The 20,412-nt window shown below is 42.0% G+C and overlaps 1 protein-coding gene across 1 annotated transcript in view; it reads left to right on the forward strand.

Moving 5' to 3' along the window:
* The first annotated feature begins 13,956 nt into the window (after positions 1–13,956).
* The window catches only part of svila (supervillin a), a 77,030-nt gene continuing 70,574 nt past the window's right edge, over positions 13,957–20,412 (forward strand). The window contains exon 1 of the mRNA XM_069698081.1: positions 13,957–14,105. Coding sequence (XP_069554182.1) covers positions 14,099–14,105 — 7 coding nt within the window. The 5' untranslated portion in view covers positions 13,957–14,098. The remainder of the gene's footprint in view (positions 14,106–20,412) is intronic.

The raw sequence follows: 20,412 nt of genomic DNA on the forward strand, positions 1-20,412 counted from the left end.
TGTATGAGATTCCTCTTTCATAAACAAGGAATCCTTTATCTCTCATGGTTGACACATAGATGTGATACCAACACAGGGAATACATTTGCAACCACAATGCAGCATAACTTAGAACATCATCACACTGGAGAAGGGATGGATTGAAAGTTGTGTGGCCTCGTCACCAACCTCCAGGTTAGCCCCGTCCTCCCTGTTAACTCCTCCTCTGTGTTTCCCACATGGCTGCTGGTGAGTTTCATGTTCACTACAGACTCATCAACTATTCTGACTGCGGTTGGAGATCATTTGTTTGCCATCGGGCCGTCTCCCATGGCAACGTGCCTCAAAACTCACGACTGTGGAGACTATTCAAAGGAGGTAAAGCGAACAAAGAGCAGAGGTGACAAACGAGTCAAATGTTTACCTTTCCACCTCAGCAACTCACATATAGAAAACACCAAACCTCTAAATAACGTATCCTCTCTTTCAACACCGATCTATTCACCTTTAGCATTTTGCATTTTATAGGCCTATTAAGGGATGAGGTCAGAGATATTCGTTACTCAATCTGTGGTCAATTTGAATGTTTGTCTGGGCTCGTTTTTAATGGACAGGATATGTGGATTGTTAACTCTGCCATTAGAGCAGACTGAGAATTGATTGTCCATTGCACTGAGGCTGACCTCATAAGTCACTTTGAATGTGCTCCTATCCATGTCAGGCTGTCAGGCGAGGGAACACTGAACAGACACGAGGACAAAATCCTATACTTGCAGTAGGGAAAGAGGACCTGTAGTACACATGGCTGGTTGGCTATAATGATTAAAGAGGATAGTAGATATACAGCATGCAGAGGTTCAGCAGAGACATCCTGAGGTTTGTCTGACCACAGGTGAATACAATGTAGCTGCACAGAGAGGGTTCAGATCCTTTAACAGGGAAGAGGGAGTTAAATCAGAAAGCAGAGTATATATTTAGATCAATGCTAATGGTATGTTGCCTTCAAAATAAAAGTCCAAAATGGTAAAAGGAGAAAAAAAGAGAGTCCACTGATGTGTGCAAAGATGGAACCATTTGAAAACAATCAATAAACTGTGAGTCATAATCATATACTAAATTGCAATACACTGTATTATTACACTTTTCTTGGTTTTCTGTTTTTTAATTTTCTCTCACAGGACTCATGAAGCTCACTCAAATCTAAAATCAGAACATGAACAACTTTTAGCTGACAAGACTTAAAACTTAATCAGATATGAAACAAATTAATGTAATTTTTAAGAAACAAAGGAAAAAAATAAATTAAACAATAGAAAAAAACAATAAAGTCATGGTACGTGTCAATTAAAGTGTGTTTTCAGTAACAAAATATTACACTGCCTCAAATAAGATAAGAGTAGATAGATTGTTGACTATAGTGTTTAAAGTTGAAGAAATACACGGAGAAAGCCGTAGCCCATCGAGAACAGAAGCCATTTATGCTGTGATCTGTATGAACATAACCTACCAATGTTGTTTGGCGTCAAAAACAAGTCAGTCTGGGGCACCATTGTCCCTAATATTCATATTAAACTGCATTAAAATGTCTATAAAACAGTAGTGCGTCAGCGCTACTTCCTTCGGGCTTTTATTTTGAAAACCGGCGGCTCGCCTTGTCGTCTCGGTGAGTGAAGGCGTTAACAGCAGCGCGCGGAGGGTCTGTGTGAGTGACAGTCGGTGTGCGTGCTTGCGTGCTTGCGTGTGTGTGAGTGAGTGAGTCTGCGGGATATTACAGTAGTTTGTGTTTTGGTAGTGCTTTAACAGCTTTCAGAAAGAAGTTGTTTCATCCGGGACAACGTCGGTAAGTGAATTCCACTGAATGCTTGCTTGTAAATTTGAAGTCCGTGTTGTTTCCTGACGTCATGACGGAATTAACAAATGCTGGTTGTTTGTGGCACCGCGGCAGAGTTTAAAGAGAAGTCTTGTCAGCGCGAAGAAAACACGCCAGCTTTTTATTTTGGTCAACTTTGCAGCGTTACGGTGCCGCTTTCGGAAGTGTGGAAACAAGTACAAATATCAACAAATAGCCTTTTTTTTTTTTATCACCGTGAAACGTTTGGTGCCCATCCAGGGGAGCCATCCTGCAGACAGGTGGAGACTTCATATAAGAGGACACCATCCACACTTTCTTACATCACGTCAAGCCAGAAATATGGAGTAATGAGTCCGGTCCCCAGGCCACAATAGACTATTTTATTATCTCTGAACGCAGGCCACGGCGCCAGATATAGGCGATATTATGTTACAATGAACATGACACCCAATACCACAGCAGGGAGGAGGATTCTCCGTAGAGAAGGACAGAGCCAAACTGCGTTGAAAAATCATCTGATTAAATGTTATCACGCTCGTGGATTGGCAGCAGAATTTAACTCAGGGTTTTGTTTGAATCAGTACAACATCGTCTCTACTTCGGCATGTATCTACATATCATAACAGGGTTTATTGAAGGGGAAATTTTGACTTTTGTACTTGCAAGTCGTTACTGTTTGCTTGCTCAATAACTCTGTCATCAGCTGCTAACCAAATGCTAAGATTGGGAATATCGTCGTGCTTGGGAGGATTCCCTGCCTGCTGAATTTATCAAAAGATACTGATGACTCCTTAAAGGGCAAAAGTTATCTCCTGCTTTTACTAAATCCACGATGATGAGCAAAGCAACTTTAAAATGCAGTTTCTTTTTTTGATATTATGCTTGGCACAGTACATGCAATCATCCAGCAGTAGTGTATGTCTTTCATTATCTTTAAAGCAAACTGCATATTACCATGATTTGGAGCAGTGTATGGCACACAGTAAATGCACATTTTGTCAAATAGTATCCCACACTTTATACAAACATACTCCCACATGCACGCACAGTCCACTGTCCAAGTGTTTTTTTTTCCCTTTCCTTCGTATTTGGAAGTTAGTCTGGTGCTAGGAGTCTGCCAAAATAAATAACCTGTGGGAAATTAGAAAGGCTACTTCTTTCTCCACTCTTGGAAATACACAGGGAAGCTAATTAGCATCAATTCCACTCCGACAAACCTGGAAGATGTGAGGTCAGTGAACCCTGAGGGATTGTGACAACACACGAGTACCTTGTGCTTGATCATCCTAATGGAGTGGAATGACTTTTTGGATTGAGCAAGCCAATTCACTTTGTGTTTTGTGCTCTCCCTCGGTTTGTTAGCTCAAAACTGTTCACTCAGTCCGTTCCCGATGCCAACCTTCGGCGCTGTCTTCTCATGGTGGTTCAGGTTTAGTTTGACCTGCCGAGGATACTGACGCGTTTTAACAGTTCTCACGGGTATCAACAGGAAAGGTTTCCTTTTGTTCATATTATTCTTTCTGGATATTGTTTTTCTCGCTTGACTTTTATCGAGATCTGATCAAAATTTGGCATGTTTTTAAAAAATTTTTTTTTACACTGGCTCTAAAATTGTAGTTTCAAAAGTTACATTCACAGCTTTTCGCTCTCCCTTCATGTGAAATGGTTGAAAGTCCACTTATCAGCTTGACCTTTAAGTCCTCACAACTTTTGGCTGCTAAACAGGGAACAACTTCCTCAACTTGGAGAAACAGTGTCATACTTTTAGACTTATTCATGATAATGGATGATCGCAGCGGAGTGGGATCAAATTGATGATTTAGCCTCCAACCTGTCCGTCTTTTGTAAGAAGTTGTAATTGACAGTGGTGATACAACTGTGTTGTGATGGTGTTAGGCTGTGGGTGCATGTTATCCCCAGCATACTGCTGCCCGGTTTCTCACCATACAATATCTTGCTTTTATTTAAGGAGGCTTATTCTCATGAATGTTTATGAGAATGGTGGTGCTAAATCATAGATTGTATATAGAGATGGACGTAGTCTCCGGGTCTGAAAAGCGTAACCAATGCGGAAGCGTCTTAAAGTGTAACACCACTGAGGGCCACTAAGGGCTAGTTCCTAAAAGCCTTTGTCTCCAATAGACTCTAATTCGAAGTGTCAAGTTGTCTCATGAAATACAAAGCCAATATTCCCCCCCCCCTCCAATAGTCATTAAGGTGTCTTTAGTTAAATTCACTCCTGAAAATAATTCCTTAATGAATTCAATATAATGGCTCAAAGAGAGGCGGGTTTGTGGGTGTGTCTGGTTTGATTGACATGCCTGGGGTGCAGTCAGCGTTCCTGTACAGGAGGGCAGGCGTAGTGTCCTCAGGTTCTCCGTCAGGTTCATTCCTTGGTCCAACCCAGCTTATTCAAATATGGTCACATGTAGCTCTAAAAAAACGTCGATGGTGATGGTTGAAATGCCAGACTGGAGGCTTCTAAAGGGCAGTTCACAAACCAATGAGGGACGTCACGGTGGGCGCCCACTCGGTACAAAGCAGGACATTTTACAGTTAAAAACTAAACTCTGCAGTGTCAAATAGGTTGAAGTAACATTAGCATCAGCATGCAAGCAGGTAACTTTGGACATCAGCTTCAGTAAAAGAGCCAACAAAATGTTTATTGTAGATCCAGGATAAGATCAAGTTGGTGCAGCTACTTCACAGGTTAGGGCTAATATGCACACACACACACACACACACACACACACACACACACACACACACACACACACACACACACACACACACACACACACACACACACACACACACACACACACACACACACACACACACACACACACACACACAAAACCACCTATGGGTGGTTGGGGCAACCAGTTTATTATGACAATAATACTCTTTCATGATGATATCTCTCTCATCGCCATAATAATTATGATGGGAGCAAAGGAGGAAGTGAAGTGATGGACTCTGTGGGCCGCAATGTAGGGAGGAGGTTGGGGTGGATGGATGGGTCTTAGACATTTTATATTTGACCTTTAGCCATGACTGTTTCATAACCAAAACCATCTGTGTTATATTTGTAACCATGACAACAAAGGGCAACTGTTAGTTTTCTATTTCAAACTGAAAGTCAGAGTTACTTTTAACCTCAACCAAGTGTTTTTTAGTCAACCATAATGACAAAGTTCCTCTATTTAACCGAGACCGGGCTGCACGATTACTCTTATTAAAATTATGATATTGAATCATACCTTCATGCAATCTCATTTCTAAATGACAACAATACTGCTGCTTTTTAATCTGGGACTGCATCAAAAGAAGTGCTCCTACTTTTTCCTTCCAAAAAATGATGATGCAGTTGAAACTGACAAGAAGGAAAATAGAAGCAAATGAGAAACACCATGGAAACGAAAACATCTTTTTATCATCCACAGTTCAGTCGGTTCTATGTTGATTTTTCTCCATCAGTTAAATGTATGTAATCAACCTTTTATATTGAAAAACAAGCATGATAATCGTGACCTCAATTCTAAGCAAGAAAATTGTGACTCTCATTTTAGCAACATTTGTGCAGCCCTACCCAACCTCTGGTCTTTCCCTAACACTAACCAAACAAACAGAGGTGAAGCACATCTGTGCAATATCCCTATGAGTCATATTTAGAGGGTTTGGACATACACCCTACGGTATACGGTTGGAGGTTAGAGGACTTGTCGACTGTGATGTTCAGTTTCAGTTGGCTCTTCAAGGTGTTTCTTTTTTGCATTGTTTACGCTTTCTTATTCTTCTGTTTTCGTTTTTTTATTTTTTATTTAGTTAAGCTGAAATTATGTCGAAGAAAATTGCTACTAGGCTAAGTGTGAACTTCCACACAGCTGGGGCGACTTGCTCCAGATGAGTTGCGGTTCAGATGAGGACGAGCCTCTACTGTGTCATTTGTGTGTGAGTGCATGTGTGCACACACACTGAGTTACAGTAAAAGTGTACTTTTTCAACAAGTGTTCCCAAGTTCTCCACCTTCTGTATCTCAGAGTGAGAAATTGCCAGAGGAGGTTGGTTACATAAGCCTGTTGGGTGTTACATCATTGTTTTGTGGGCCAGGATCCACAGAGCTGGGGCTGGGACTTCAGATGGGTCTACTTGCCTCCCACAGACTCCCCGCCCTCCCGTCCCCTCCCCTCCCCCTCCCCCTCGCCCTGCCCCCGCCCTCCCTTCTTCATTGAAAGCTATTAGAAGCAGATGCTCAGTGAGTCTCTCGTGCTGGGAGACACGGCTCAGTGGCGGTGATGAAATGAGGCTCCACCTGTAACATGGATGTTTTTTTTTTCTTTTGCACATGTTCTGTGTTCTTTTTTGTTGTTGTCTTTCAGTGTTTGTTGATTAGCTGTATAAGTGTGGTTTGGGTGGGCTTGGTTACCGTGACATCAAAGGGAAAACATACAAAACAGGAATGATTTATCGATCTACAATCCTCAAAACAACCCCACCTCTTTTGTCCACTGCCAGTAAATCAATCTCCCAAAATCTCATAAATATTCATAACAAAAACTTTATTGGAAAGAGTTGATTTGTAGTGTTTTCTTTTGTAAAAACCAAAAGTTAGAACCCTCTAAATGCCATCATCAAAAGATTTAGTGCCGATGTTTTTGCATTTTCTGTGATCTGGAACGAAAGACCAAACGGCACAGACAAACCTAAAGAAAAAGCTGGCAACAGCGTGCTTTTAAGTGCCTCCTTGTCCTTTTCGGCCTGCACCCATATTATGTTCCAGATCACTACTTTTTCAAAACAAGCTGGTGTGTTCTCCTGGAGTTTCCCTCCCTGTACAAGAAGCTCCACAGACCTTTTTAAATGTGTGTACCGAGGTGTGTACCGTGTACAATTCAATAGTCTGGATTCTTCTGCAGGTTCTTTGTCCTAAATATTCTACTTTATTTCTACTTTTCTTGGCTCTTTAATTTCACTTCTTTGACTTGTCCAATAAAGGTAAACAGCAGTCGTAACTAGTTTAAAACCTTTAGCGGAAGTCATTTCAGTTCCCCTGTCCTGTCTTTTATTTAGCAGAAGTGTTTAGTTCAGAAGTCAGAAATGTTGAAGTTACGTAGTCACCAGTGGAAATGACCAATAAAAGCCAAATATCCTTTAACATCACCGTCACTCCTTCTGACTCAAGAGACGTCACTTGAAGACTTGTTTTCACTTGACTTCGCGCGGCTCCCTTTGGATACACAAAAGTCTTTATATAACTTTTTCAAAATGTGCAGAAGCACTTCACAACACCTGGAAACAGACTTTGACAAAGTTGATGGAGTTTTCCTTTAAACTGTCAGTAATCTTTTTTTTTTCTTTGCAGATTGACGAATTGATTAATCAGCTAATTGTCACAGCTTTAATATAATGATATTGGTCATTTGAAATGTTTAAACTGTGCATTTACAGTTTGTATTTTTTGTTTAAATGTAGGTCACGGAGAACGCTGCAGGGTTGCACATGAATCGATGACTATTTGATTCGAATAGCTTTTGTTTGCTTCATTGATTCAGACTTCTTTTTTTTTTTTCCGTTCTGGAACAAAATCAGTCAGAGTTGTCGATAACTCCAGCAATTTATATCGTGTACGGTCATTAGATATTTTCAGATTTGTTGATGAATATGGAAGCATGCAGCACTTTTTTCACTTGTCTCCACACAATCCAAACTCTGTCACTGCTTTATGAAGTTGAAATCCCCTGCACGCCGGTGATTCAGTTCATATTTTATTGTTTCAGGATGAGTCGGTGTTAAGAGGCCCCGGACAACTGGAGGAAAAAAAGCTGAACTCTTCTGCCATAGTGGTCGTCTTGTAAGTACAACACAGGAGTTCATTTGTGCCCTAGAAAAACAGACTCTTCTCTTTCTGAATGTTTCATGGGACAGGAAGAAAGACGATCATAACCTGCAGCCAAGAGGATACGGTGTACAACACACACACACACACACACACACACACACACACACACACACACACACACACACACACACACACACACACACACACACACACACACACACACACACACACACACACACACACACACACATCCTGCATTTCTTGGGGTCAGCCGGACATGGGCTGACCCTTAGAGGGCCTCTCTCTGTTTGGCTGGTTGACTCGTCGGTGGTAACCATTTGTCAATGACATCATGTGAAGCCATGATGAGGTGAATCAGCAACAGACCCTGATTGTGCAGACGATGCCAAACTTTACACTCCTCACCATGGTAACAGCTAATTGTTTAGTGTGTGTGAGTGTGAGTGTCTGTTGCTGTAATAGATGTTACAGTTTCTGATTTTCCATTACTTGTTATTTTTGAATAGGTTTGGACTCGCTTCTTATTGTTGACCTTTTATTTTTTTTGTGTGGTTTTGGTTCTATTACTTTTGAAAACATTTACTCTACATGATGTCTCATTTTAGTACTCGTAGCAAGGGTTGTTTATTTTTGATATAATGAAAGAAGCTCAGATCATTAAGTCTTCTGAAATAGTTTTATTCACATGAATTTCACTTTTAGTGTTTTATAAATCAGCCAAAACTTTTCTCTCCAGAACTCATTATTTTACTTCATCCTTGTATAAAAAGTAGCATTAAAAAGGTTATATTGATGTTTTTTATTCCTACAAATATAACAAAAAATAAAACATTTGATGATATTTTATTTGTTTATAGAAGTTTCTAGACTCAACAGGTTTATTCACATCTCAAACTAAAGAGATTGTTTTGAAATGAAACCAGCAAATCAACAATTGTTGTTCCTAAACTGAGATGCTACAGTATGGCAGCCAAAAAGAGTTTGAATCTTTTTCAGAGCATGAACGCAAGACACTCCAAGTACCATTTTGCTTTACCCTGAAAGCAATAGTTGAACCTATACTTATTTACTTTTTAAAAAGAAATAAAGAAAAGAAGATTAATATTCATGTCTGTGTTAAATATGTTGCTGGAACCAGAAGATGATTATCTAAAAACAAGAAGGATGGGAAGTAGTTGAGCTATCTCTAAAGTAAAAAAAAAAAAAAAGACACAGGACTGAACACAATGCTGATTAACCCCATCACTGCCAGATTACTCTCAGCATTTCATAGTTTTTTAAATCTGGTATCTGGTGAGACATTCCCACGCTGGCTGGATGGATGCATACCGGGCGTCTATGAGCAGAGCAGCACCAGAGACTTCTGCTGGCCAAGTTGACTGACTACTGGTTTAGCTAACTTGTATGGGGATAACATGGTTCAATGGTGTGGCTCTTCTTGACTTCCCAAAGGTCTTTGGACTGAATGGATCAAATTTTGACAGTGAACAGAAACATGTCTCAGGGGTTGAGAAATTATTTATTTATCCATAATTTTACAGCCGCAAAAATATAGAGACGGCGTAGGCTATAGCTGTGCACTATATAAGTGTGTGTGTGTGTGTGTGTGTGTGTGTGTGTGTGTGTGTGTGTGTGTGTGTGTGTGTGTGTGTGTGTGTGTGTGTGTGTGTGGGGGGGGGGGGGGCTGGGTTACCTCTTGGCTATATGTCATACGGACGTGTCTAGTAGGAATGGGCTTTTAAAGCAAAAAAAAATACAATTAGTTATTCGCTGGGAACTATTTGACAATTCGAATAATGCAGTGTATCTTTGTTTAATCTGCACAAGCAACAAAATGTGTAAAGTTCTTCTTCTTAGCATCCTCTTCTTAACTCATAAATAGTGCAGATTGTCAATTTTGCAAACATGCTTTGTGCACAGATTAAACGAAGGAAACTGGGTTTTATCTGGAGAGCAACAGAGGTGCTGCTACTGTTTTTGAGCACTGGACAGAACCAAGCTCAATTTCCCTCTGCTTCCTGTCTTTATGCTAAGCTGAATATGTTGGACTCCCACTTCTAGCTCCCTAATTAATACATAGATATGAGACTGGTATTGCTTTTTTTTCTCATGTAATTCTCAGCAAGAAGTCAAATAAGTTTTCCAAAAACGTACGACCCTTTAACTGACCGTACATGCTTTTCTCACAAGTTGGCTTGTTACTCGCCGTAGAAGAGCCGAGTTTGAGGTGAAGAAAGTCTCCTGCTGAAGAGCTCCATATTTCTCTCCCTGCTTGTCTTTAACAACTATGAGATACTGAGCCCAGAAGCCTGTTTGCTTTTAATTGTTGGCCACTGGCCGTTCTCCTCCGTCGGTTTCTACTTTCCCACCTTGCTTTGCACCACTTAGGGGGGAGGTTGGCACACAAACCGGCCCTCCCTCCGCTGAGCAGACATTCTCTCTCGTCCGCACGGATACCTCGGTGATGGAAATCGCATCAGCCGGTAAAATTGTAAAGCGTGGTATCTCATCCTGCTGCTCTGGCATTTAGACTCAGCTTTTATTATCTTTTATAGGTAATCCCAAAACAGAAGTAGTTACGTGGGCAGTCTGCGATACTCCGATATTATTAAGGCAGTCTCCCTTACTGGCACTGACGGACAAACTTTCTGCTGTTTGTGTTGTCTTTCTAGTTGTCAGGAACATTAGACCTCAGCAGCTGTTGTGTTGACACAATCGGCAGCATGCTGCCAAGTACGCATACACGGCCTGGAGTGGCCTAATTGTGTCAGTGAGTGAGTGGTAGAGTACACTCGGTGCTTTAGTGGAGACCCTGTTGGATTTTCCTTTTGCTCACCGAAGTGTGTGTTCCACCCATGTCAGATTATTTATTGTCCTGTGTGTGTGATCTCGTGGTGCACCTTTTCTCAGGACCGTTTGTGTTTCATTGGCGTCTCGCTGACTCTCCTGCTGTGCATTTTTAGATCAGGACAAACGCCACCTTTTAGAATTTGTCTTATTGTGGTGCCCGATTACCTCACCGCAACCTCCCAGTGTAGCTCAGCCCAAATAAAGGCTGCGTTCACGTCGTGTCGGAGTTGCCGTTACTGACACTTTTCCAACTTGTACATCGGGTTTACTTCTACAAAACAGTTTTTGTTAAAGTTCCAATTTATTCTACTTGACAATGTGAGAATAATGTGACCATGGGAAAGGGGTCGACTCATTGTGACGTTCCCACAGAGTTATCAGCTAAATCTGCAGCTTCCCTTTCTTTTATTTGTATTTTTTGTTTGTTTTGCTTTTGATCCCACTTTTGGCGTCATTTTTGTCAAGTGATTGTCACGACCTGCTCCGTGCCAAATGACACGGTTAGATATGGTTAGAAGCTAATGAGCCGGATTCACTCAGGAGCTGAAACAGAGGCAACCTTTCAGAAATAAAAGAGAGTCGGGGAGTTTGTATTTGAGGTTTGCTCAGCCACTCTGAAGGATGAACCAATCAGCAACCAGTGGGGGTGGCTAAGTGCGACAGGGTTGTTCAAACAATGGTGGTGGTTAGTGGTTAGGGTAACAAAAGACGTGGGCCGATCCCCTACAGTCCAACTCTATACACATCGGTGAGTGGCACAGAACCGTTTGCTGACAAGTTTCTTACAGCTTCTTGCTGTTTGCTCAAGCTGTAATTTTCTCCTCTAGACAATAAACACTCGTTAACTAAATCCACCGACATGGTTCCTTCCATAAAGGAAAATGCTGTATGTATTAGTGAGAGCCTCAGAGTTGTCTCCCGGTGAAGCTCGTTGCTCATAATATTGTCTGATATAGACATGACTCATGCTGAAATGGGATACTCACTATGAGAGCAGTGCTGAATCAAATGGAGATTACAAATAGGTCGTGCATGTTGTTTCTTTACAAATATGTGACATTTGGTTTTCTTAGTCACTCCACATGGGTTGAATCATCAAATAAAAATCAGTTTGACTGAGAACAACAGGAGACCCTACGGAGTATGTGAGGTCATGGCGTGTGATGTTATCAGGTGGTTCCAGGTGCCGCCCCCCACCCCTAACCGCCCCACCTCCTCACCTCCTCATAGTCTAGTCACTGCTCTGATTGGAGGTGATGAGCTAAAGAGGGAGTCACCCTGAAGTGCCGCAGTCTGACAGATGTACATGGACACACACCTGCACCTGGTGCTGCTTATCATTGTCCTCTGGTCTGCTGCCACAGTGGAGCTTACGACTTGCCTTTTATAGGAAAGCATTTGTGCAGGATGCCCGAGATGGTAGCAGCGCGTGGCTGGTCGTCTAACCTTGATGCACAATCACAGAGCCGCTGGGATACTTATCATATCAGAGAAACCTATTTATCCATTACATTCTGATAAAGCATTTCCTGATGCTGCTGTCAAAGCCTAATGAGACTGCCAGACACGAGCCCTATGAACACGACCATATGAATCAGTGGTTGTAGTTCTCCCAAGCAAAGAAACCCCAATTACTATAGTTAAATATGCAGTGATCTTGTTCTGCCTTCCACATCTGCTCGCTCTCTTCTCTGATTTGCTGACCCCGGGCCCCTCTCCACTTGGGATTGTCGCTCAGCTAAGTTTGACTCGGACGGTAAACTGCTCCCTTTTCAAATGGTTTTTTTTCTTGCAACATCTGGTCAAAATAGGTCATTTCGGTATCTAATATCAGCTTGTAACTGTTCTCGTCTTTTACTGTTATGTTAAAAGCTCCACCCTGACTACAGATACATGCAGCCATTAGTTTTGTAGCAACATTTTCAGGATTTCCCGAAAGCAGCATTAATCAATATTTTTATATTAACAGGGGGGGGGGGATCAAATGACTGTGTTTTTCACACAGACAAATGCACAGAGAATTGTTCCCTCAACGTCTTCCTCTTTAGCCTCTTTTAGCTTGTTGTTTGGCTCAGCGAACTCAGCAGGCAGCCGTTTGCGGCTAAAGAGAACTCTCCCCAGCAGTAGTCCAAAGAGAGACGACCAATGACATGATAACGAGGAATTGGGGGATATATACTGCAACCAGTCACGTCCACGGCTCCAAATAATGACTTGCAGGACTTGAAGGATCTGTTCCTAACGTCTTGGTGACTGATACCACAAGTTAACCTCCAGAGGTCGTGTTGAGTCTACGACCTCGGTGGCCCTTCTGACATCATGTTTTGGCTCATCAGTGAATACTCGGACGTAGATTTTAACTTCTACTGTGACCAAGTGGCAAACAAACAGGATTTGGTTTCAAATCTAGTATATGGCTCGACCGTGCATGAGACGCTAGAGGACTTTTAATTTGAAATGAGGGCTTTTATTTGAAGCAGATACAGGAAGTCAGGACATTCAGCTGATCAATGGCTTAATTTCATCACTGAGTCACTCGGTCAGTTTCCGACATTTGCGTTTATAGTGCCGACCTCACTTTTAGTCCACCCAGAAAGCAACGATACAGCTTACTTGTAACATTTGAGGCAGACCTCGACCTTTCGCTAAACTCTGAATCGCTGCTGTGAGTCATTCTTTCTTGAGGAGCTTTAGTGTCCCATTATTTTTATTTACATGCTAATAAAAGCTCAAAACTTTTGGAAATCTTGATGCAAACAGTAATATTTAAATTTACTAGTTATTGGCTTCAGGTTTATGCTTTCATCTAAAACATTCATATTTTCATACCTGCTAAACAGAACCTTTGCAAGCATCGACGTCGTGTTTGTGTCTGCCTTCATGTCGATTACGTCTGTTCGGCCTCAGCCATGTGGGAAAGTAGTTCCCTCTGTCTCTGAGCTGTTTCTTTTTCTGGTTTACTGTCCCTCTGTTTGACTCATCAGGGCCGCTGGAAGGATTAAAAAGCGATTCCTACCCTTCCTATCTCTGCCGGGTGACTCGGTCCAAACCCCGCTCCCCTTCCCCCTCCTCCTCCCCCTCCCACCCCCTCATCCGTATTTTTCGTTGGAGCTCATTAGGGCAGATTCCCGTTCCTTTTCATCAGCGCCACAATGATGTCAGTTAGTGCGGCCTGACGCAGTCCAGGTGTTCGTCCCCTGGTTGGGATCCTAGTGACCCACTCCCCGATGCCCGGCTCTCACTCTCTCTAACTGCCACCCCCCCCCCCCCTCGTCACCGCCTAAATGGGCCAACGCTCGTGTCACCGCCAAACCCGCCCTGTGGTTTTGTGGGCTGTGGTTACTTATGAGCCGCCAGACGCTTCCAGACTTGGTCATGTGACTCGGAGTCCTTCCAGTCCTTAACCTCTGGCAGTCTCACTCTTTCTCTGTCCTGTTCGTCTTCACTACGTCCCTTCTATCGCCTTCTTCCTTCCTGCCGTTTCTCTGACTGTGGATACTGACTTTAACTGGAGATCATTTATTCTACAAAGAATAACTGGAAGCACGGCGGCCATGAAAGGTACAGTCCACCGTTCATCTTCTCTTTCTCTGGACCATCACGTACTTTCTCAATCTATGTCTTCCCCATTTTGTCTCACTGTAGCTGTATGCGTGCTCTCATGGCCGGAAATATCCGCTCATTAATGTACTTTGAAAGCCTGCTGGGAGCCCGTGCAGCAGGCGTTTGTGGAGAGGGGGTCTGGTTAGTGTAATGCCAATTTTGTTGCCGTTGAGTAGACATGTAGGTCATAGCAGTGCAGAATGATAGAGGTGAGATGGGGAGGGAAGACTGGAAAGGCTGATAGATGCATGGAGGGAGCAGACGGACTGGAGCTGTCATCGATGGGCGCTGTCAAGATAAGCTGCTCGTTGTACGAGTACAGCGTGAGTTTGAAGAAAAATACACATTTTATGGTGTTATTTTTCCTTTTCTACACTACTTTGATTTCTGGAGCTGTGATTTGTTTGTCACACACATGCCTCCTTTTACACCCTATTTCTTTTAAATTATTTTTATTTCTCGACCAACCCTCTATCTGCCCTCTCTTAAGGTCTTATCTGCTCTTTCACTGTCTATTTGTGGACTCTGAGTGGAAACCTTGAAGTCGTGCGCTGCAGTAAAAGGTGCTCACAGAGGGTCTGGTCTTGTGTGTGGGCCTAATGCACATCGTATCAGAGGTGGAAAGAGAAGTTTGTGGAGCTTTTGGCAAGACGGAGGCTGATCTCAATGCTCATTGTGCTGTTTGTTGAAGCTGGGTACTAATGGGAGTCAACACGCCTGATCGTTAAGGTGAGGTTTAAAGTTTTCAAGTTCTCAACATGTTATTAATATTTCACTTTTCTAGAGAGCCTTTTATGATTGGAAGCCCCTCACACATTTTAATTAGATTGATGATTGATTAATTGTCATTTTTCAAATAAAATTGACAAACATTTTTGCTCCAGCTTGTCAGGAGAGTTTGTTGTCTGTCTGCTAGTCTGATTTTAAACATTTGAGGATGGTACCTTGAGCTCTAGGAAATTATGACAGGCATTTTCATTGGTTCTGATTTGTTTTAATTAATTAAACGATAAATTAATCAATGAAAATATTTGCTACCTCAGCAGCTTTGCTTCTCGATGTTACTTTTATTGTTTCATATCTCTTGATTGTGTGGGCATATCAATATCCACCTGTTGTTCTAACTGTAAAGTTAAGTTGTTTTATTTTTTATTTATCATTAATGCTGATGTTGTGGCTCAATGAGTCATGCTAACTTTGCACTCTCCACCTCTGTTGTAAAGATGCAGGGAAACGAGAAGTCGCTCAAAACCAGCGTGTGCGGATGAATATATGCAGGCTGATTTGCCCCCCCCCAAAAAAATCTGTGTTTTTGGAAAGCTGCAGGGAGCTCACACTAGTCAACCAGATACATGCTTCTACTTTCCCCGACTCTCTACAAGGGAGGTGAAGAATACAATGCCAGGTTGAAATAAACCAGAATCATCCTTTAAGAGCCAAACTGCTGAATGAACGTAATGAAGCCTGCTGTTCAATCCCGACTTATCTTTTTGAACTGTTGTTAGCAATATTGATGACTTAAAATAAAACATAGTGGTAATGATGGGACAGATTTGTCTTACATAAGCAAACTGTTTTTTGTTTTTTTTCTTCTCTCTCTCTTTCTTGCTTGTTGGTTTTTTCCCCCCCATCTGTTATTTCTTTTCAAAACTCTTTACAAAGACTTTTATTGTGTCTTAATTGGCGCTGGTGGTTCATGCTCCCTACTCCGTGTGAATGTCGCCTCATGCTGCTGCAGGGTTTCAGGGCTGAACAAGCTGAATCAGCTTGGGTCTGGTCTGTCTATTTCACACGTGAGGGCTCTGCGTGTTGCACAGAATATTCCTTTTAAATCAGAAGCTGCTGAGTTTGCCTGCATGGCTGACTGTCATCAAAGCACGGCTGTGAAGGAGGGGAGAGGGTTTAATAGTACACATACTTCCAGCTCTTCTGCATCCCAGGACATTATTGTGGTCTTTCTGCAACTGTTTATGGAAAAACAGGAGTGGAGTTCTTTTGCCCTCAGTTCACTGTTGTGCTGACAGTTCAGTGTGGTCTGGGGCATGTTAACAATCAACATTCAGCTCGCTCTTAACAAGGGGCTAAATTGAAATCACATTTGCTCTGACATTTCTCTGCTGGCTTTGAAAGAACTAATGTTTCTCCACTACTAATTAGCTCTGAAGTGGCTCAACCTAGTTCCTTTCAAAGCTTAGTGGAGGCACAATGCTGCAGGACCTTAAAGCTTGGCCCCGTGCCCGCAGCTGCTTTCTGTACCAGCTGAAAAAAAAAAAAATCATGAATCACTTTTTAAGATGTACCTTTTCGCACAAATCAACTGGTGGGATATCTGGCAGAATGAGGGTGGTGTTAAGAGTTAGAAAAGCCAACAAAGCAGATGAGAAATTAGTGAGAGCAGGGATTCAAATGTGGTTATACCTTGTGTGATCACTAGATGGTGCTGTTTGCTATGAAGCTCCAAACCAAAGTGGAAGTCAATGCTTGACACTAATGATTCTGTAGGCCACATGTTTAAACTGCCCTCCACACTAAATCCATGTAATTACAAATCTGTGCCTCATCCTCTCTGCCCACCTCCTCCATGTTACTGTTCTGTGTTCAGACGTCCTTTCCGTTGCCCAGTATGTCCTTTGTTCGTTGGCCAGCTGAACCGGAGCCCCGTTCTTATCTGTGGGTCTCTGTGCGCGTTAAATTCCCGTCCTTCCTCTCCGTCTGTCCTGTGTTGGGATTTGTTGTGCTTTTGAACCTCAAAGTGTGATGAATGAGAGGTTTGTCTGCTTTTTGACTGTTTGAAGACCTCCATGTCACTTTTTAGCACTAATGATCACTGCACGTGAGATGGTGAGTTATTAGGTTTGATGTCTTTCTTGGATGATCTCTGTGAGAAGAGATCACATCCCGACTGAGCCTGTGTTTTATTGTTTCTTCCGATCTTTGCTGCTACTTCCTGCTGAGAGACTTCGACCCATTAGGAAAGAAACACCAGCCAGTAACAAGCCAAGTTACTTTTTGTTTAATACAACAATAGCTGATGGAATAAAACACGTCATATCTGTTGCAAATTAAACTCATGGTTTGCAACATGTTGGAATCCAGTGAGATGACCCGAGCTTTCTGTGCAGCTCTGACATCATATAATGGTGAAAAGATTATTCAAATTCACACTTTTCAGCACATGTTCAGGTTTTCAGGAGGTTTTTCTTTTCATACCGAGATGACCCAGTAGATTGGGCTGTAGAAAGAGTCAACTCTGAAACATCTAGGCTTCCTTAAGAGGAGCCATTTTTGGTTTGTCCGTTTTGAAAATACAATCGGTGGTAAATCTGATATGCTTAACTTTCCATTTGATTTAGAAACATTCAACTGAAGGAAAGACTGATCACATCTATCACTGCCGAACACTCACAGCCTTCAGGTTAAGACAGCTTATTGTTTTTTACATCAATCATCAGGTATTTTTGTGTGTAATCGTGTTTGGCTAGTTAGTGTTTGTTGGAGGGATTACTGACCTTACAGCTGATTTTTTATCCCAGAGACAAGCAAAGGTCTATTTTGGGGAGATTGAGTGGCATCAGAACCTCCATGTCAAAGTCCTTAAATGGACTGGATTCAATTTTGGACACCTTGCATGAAAAACAAGTTCAATCATGCTAGATTAACTAAGAGTTAAGATTAATTAAGAGTTTTATGATTTTGTCTGTCCTTTAAAGGAGGTAAAGTCTGATTTAAAAAAACCAAAACAAAAAAAACCACACCAGTATTAAAGTTACCAATTGACTCAAAATGTCAAAATTTTGCCAGGTCCAAATATCCACGTGTCCAAAGCCAAGGTAACAGCAGCTGAAAGGCCTGACTGGACGCTTCAACATTTAGTTTACAATCCAATGCGTGATGTCACGGGGTTATCTCAACTTTCGCTGGATACTACAAATGTACGTGAATGTAAAACTTTGGGCAGGATTGTGGGCATGTAGCAGGCAGGCAAAGTCTAGAGAGTTCTTTTTCAGGGACTGTCAAACTCAGCCTTCTGGGTCCAACCAGACACTAAAAGCCAGAGTATCTCAGCCATTGTTGCTTTTATTTGAACCTTTCCTTTTTAAATGTGCATCAAAGAAGTGTCTACAAACCTCCTCTCCCCCCGATCGCTACTTTAATTTTCATGGTGAATTTTCTATCCAACGGGCTTCAACTTGTTACAGTCAGTTAAAGGGCAGCTCCAGTTTAGCAGTTTAGTTCTGGACTTCTGTGATGTTTAGGGACCTGGCAGAGACACAATGGTCTGAATCAAAGCATGGTGACTTTCAGTGCAGAGAATGCACCATGCTCCAGGAACACTGCATCCAACTTTTCCCATAATCCAACTTGTCTTTCATTACACGCGCCCTGCTTTTAAAGTTCCTAACCCTTTGCTTTCAGTTTAAAAATGTGCGGTTAATACAGTCTATATTATAGTCCTCTATTGCTAGCTGCAGAGTAAAACTTTGAAGTTCACAGGACACCTAGGCCTCTTATCCTTTATCCATCAGGGTTTTTTTTTTCTGTTGGTATGGGCGCGTAGATACCCAACAGTTTTCACAGGCAGCAAAGTCAAAGAAAGTGATAAACAATGAGGTACCCAAAGTAGCCTTAAAGATCGACACACAAAATAATACAAGTATTTTGTTCCATTGACTCCAAGACTAATTCATGTCATCATTTGATAAAGTTTGGACTTGTTAGGTTCATGATTGTAAACTTTACCAGTGCAGCTACACACAAGATGTTTACTTTAAGGATTTACATTTTTGAGTTTCCATCACAATTTTGAACGTAACCACTTCCTTTATCTTGTCTTCTAGTGCCCCCAGTTTGATTGGCTTCATGACCGCCACTTGTCACTCTCATCATTTGTTTGATCTGGCCTGCGGCTGATGGAGTGGGAAAGCACCGTTCTAAATTTACCACCCGTCCACCCGCCCACCCCTCGAGTTCATGCCTGCTGCAGATCGAGCAACAACACACACGCCCCTAAAGGAGGCTTGTAGATAGAAAGTGGGTGGGGGGTGGCGGGGCCTGTGGACCTGTCAGTCTATCTTTTTATGTCCCAGTAGTCCTGTCCCACAAGCCTCCAGAGCTGTGACCTTCCCCAGGACTCTAGAACCAAGAGAGCGAAACACCTGGAAAGACTTCTTGTATCTGAAATCAGAAACACTTCAACCGTATTAAGACTCAGTGACTGTCAGAGACGATAACCTACATTATCAAGGTATGTGGCTTTCATCTGATGACTGACTGCATGTTTAGTGGTCCGTCAAAGTTGTTGTTAACTTTTGTGGTGAAACATTGTGCTTCACTTTATCTTGTTTTTATGGTTATAACAATTCAACTAAATGTTTGATGCGCCTAATGCATTGTTACAGTTTAAACACCCTCAATGTTTTGGGTTATTGGTCTAAATCACGCTTTTTAAATCTTATGTTTTGATAAAAATCTATTCCAAATCATGGTCTGGCGGATTTAGTACTAGTCTGCCTTATCTGAATATTTCTAATGAAACTTTTCTGATCAGATCGGCAACAAACTGCAGCAAACTCTCCTTGTGACAGGAACAAGTATCGCATAAATATATTTTCATGCTGAAAAGTCATGAGTGAAAGTGATTCAGTGCTTTTATCTGTGTATACGAGTGAAGGAAATGAATGGTCTAAGTTAGATTTGGAGTTTGGGGGGCTGCTGAGCTCCTCCATGTGTGATTCATTCAGTGGTGAGTGACTGGCTTGGGAGACTATAGTTGTTCATTGTGCTGCACCTGCTCCTGCTCTGTCAGGACGCACCGACAGAAATAGAGCGCTGCCTAACAGGGCAACACACACACACACACACACTCACACACTCGCACGCACACACACACACACACACACACACACACACACACACACACACACACACACACACACACACACACACACACACACACACACACACACACACACACACACACACACACACACAACTTTTTTCCATTCATACACACACTGTCTTTTAATCTTCACTCATGACAGCAAGAGTTTTCACTTTTCTGAACAAACATCAATCAAATTCATGTCATGATTCGACCGTGACCTCCAGATAGTGTTTGAAGTTATTTTTGGCATTGTTTCCAGCAAAAAAATATCAGTACAGGGTGTATTTCTGTTATTCAAGTTTTAAAAATAACTCATGCACTCCCTTGTATACATCATTTAATCACAAAGCCCTGAGCGATGGGTTTATTTTTACCCTCCGC

The sequence above is a fragment of the Brachyistius frenatus genome, unplaced genomic scaffold, assembly GCF_029030835.1.
Source record: "Brachyistius frenatus isolate BFR_SWC_R1_liver_20210118 unplaced genomic scaffold, ASM2903083v1 Contig_25, whole genome shotgun sequence".
Lineage (NCBI taxonomy): Eukaryota > Metazoa > Chordata > Actinopteri > Embiotocidae > Brachyistius > Brachyistius frenatus.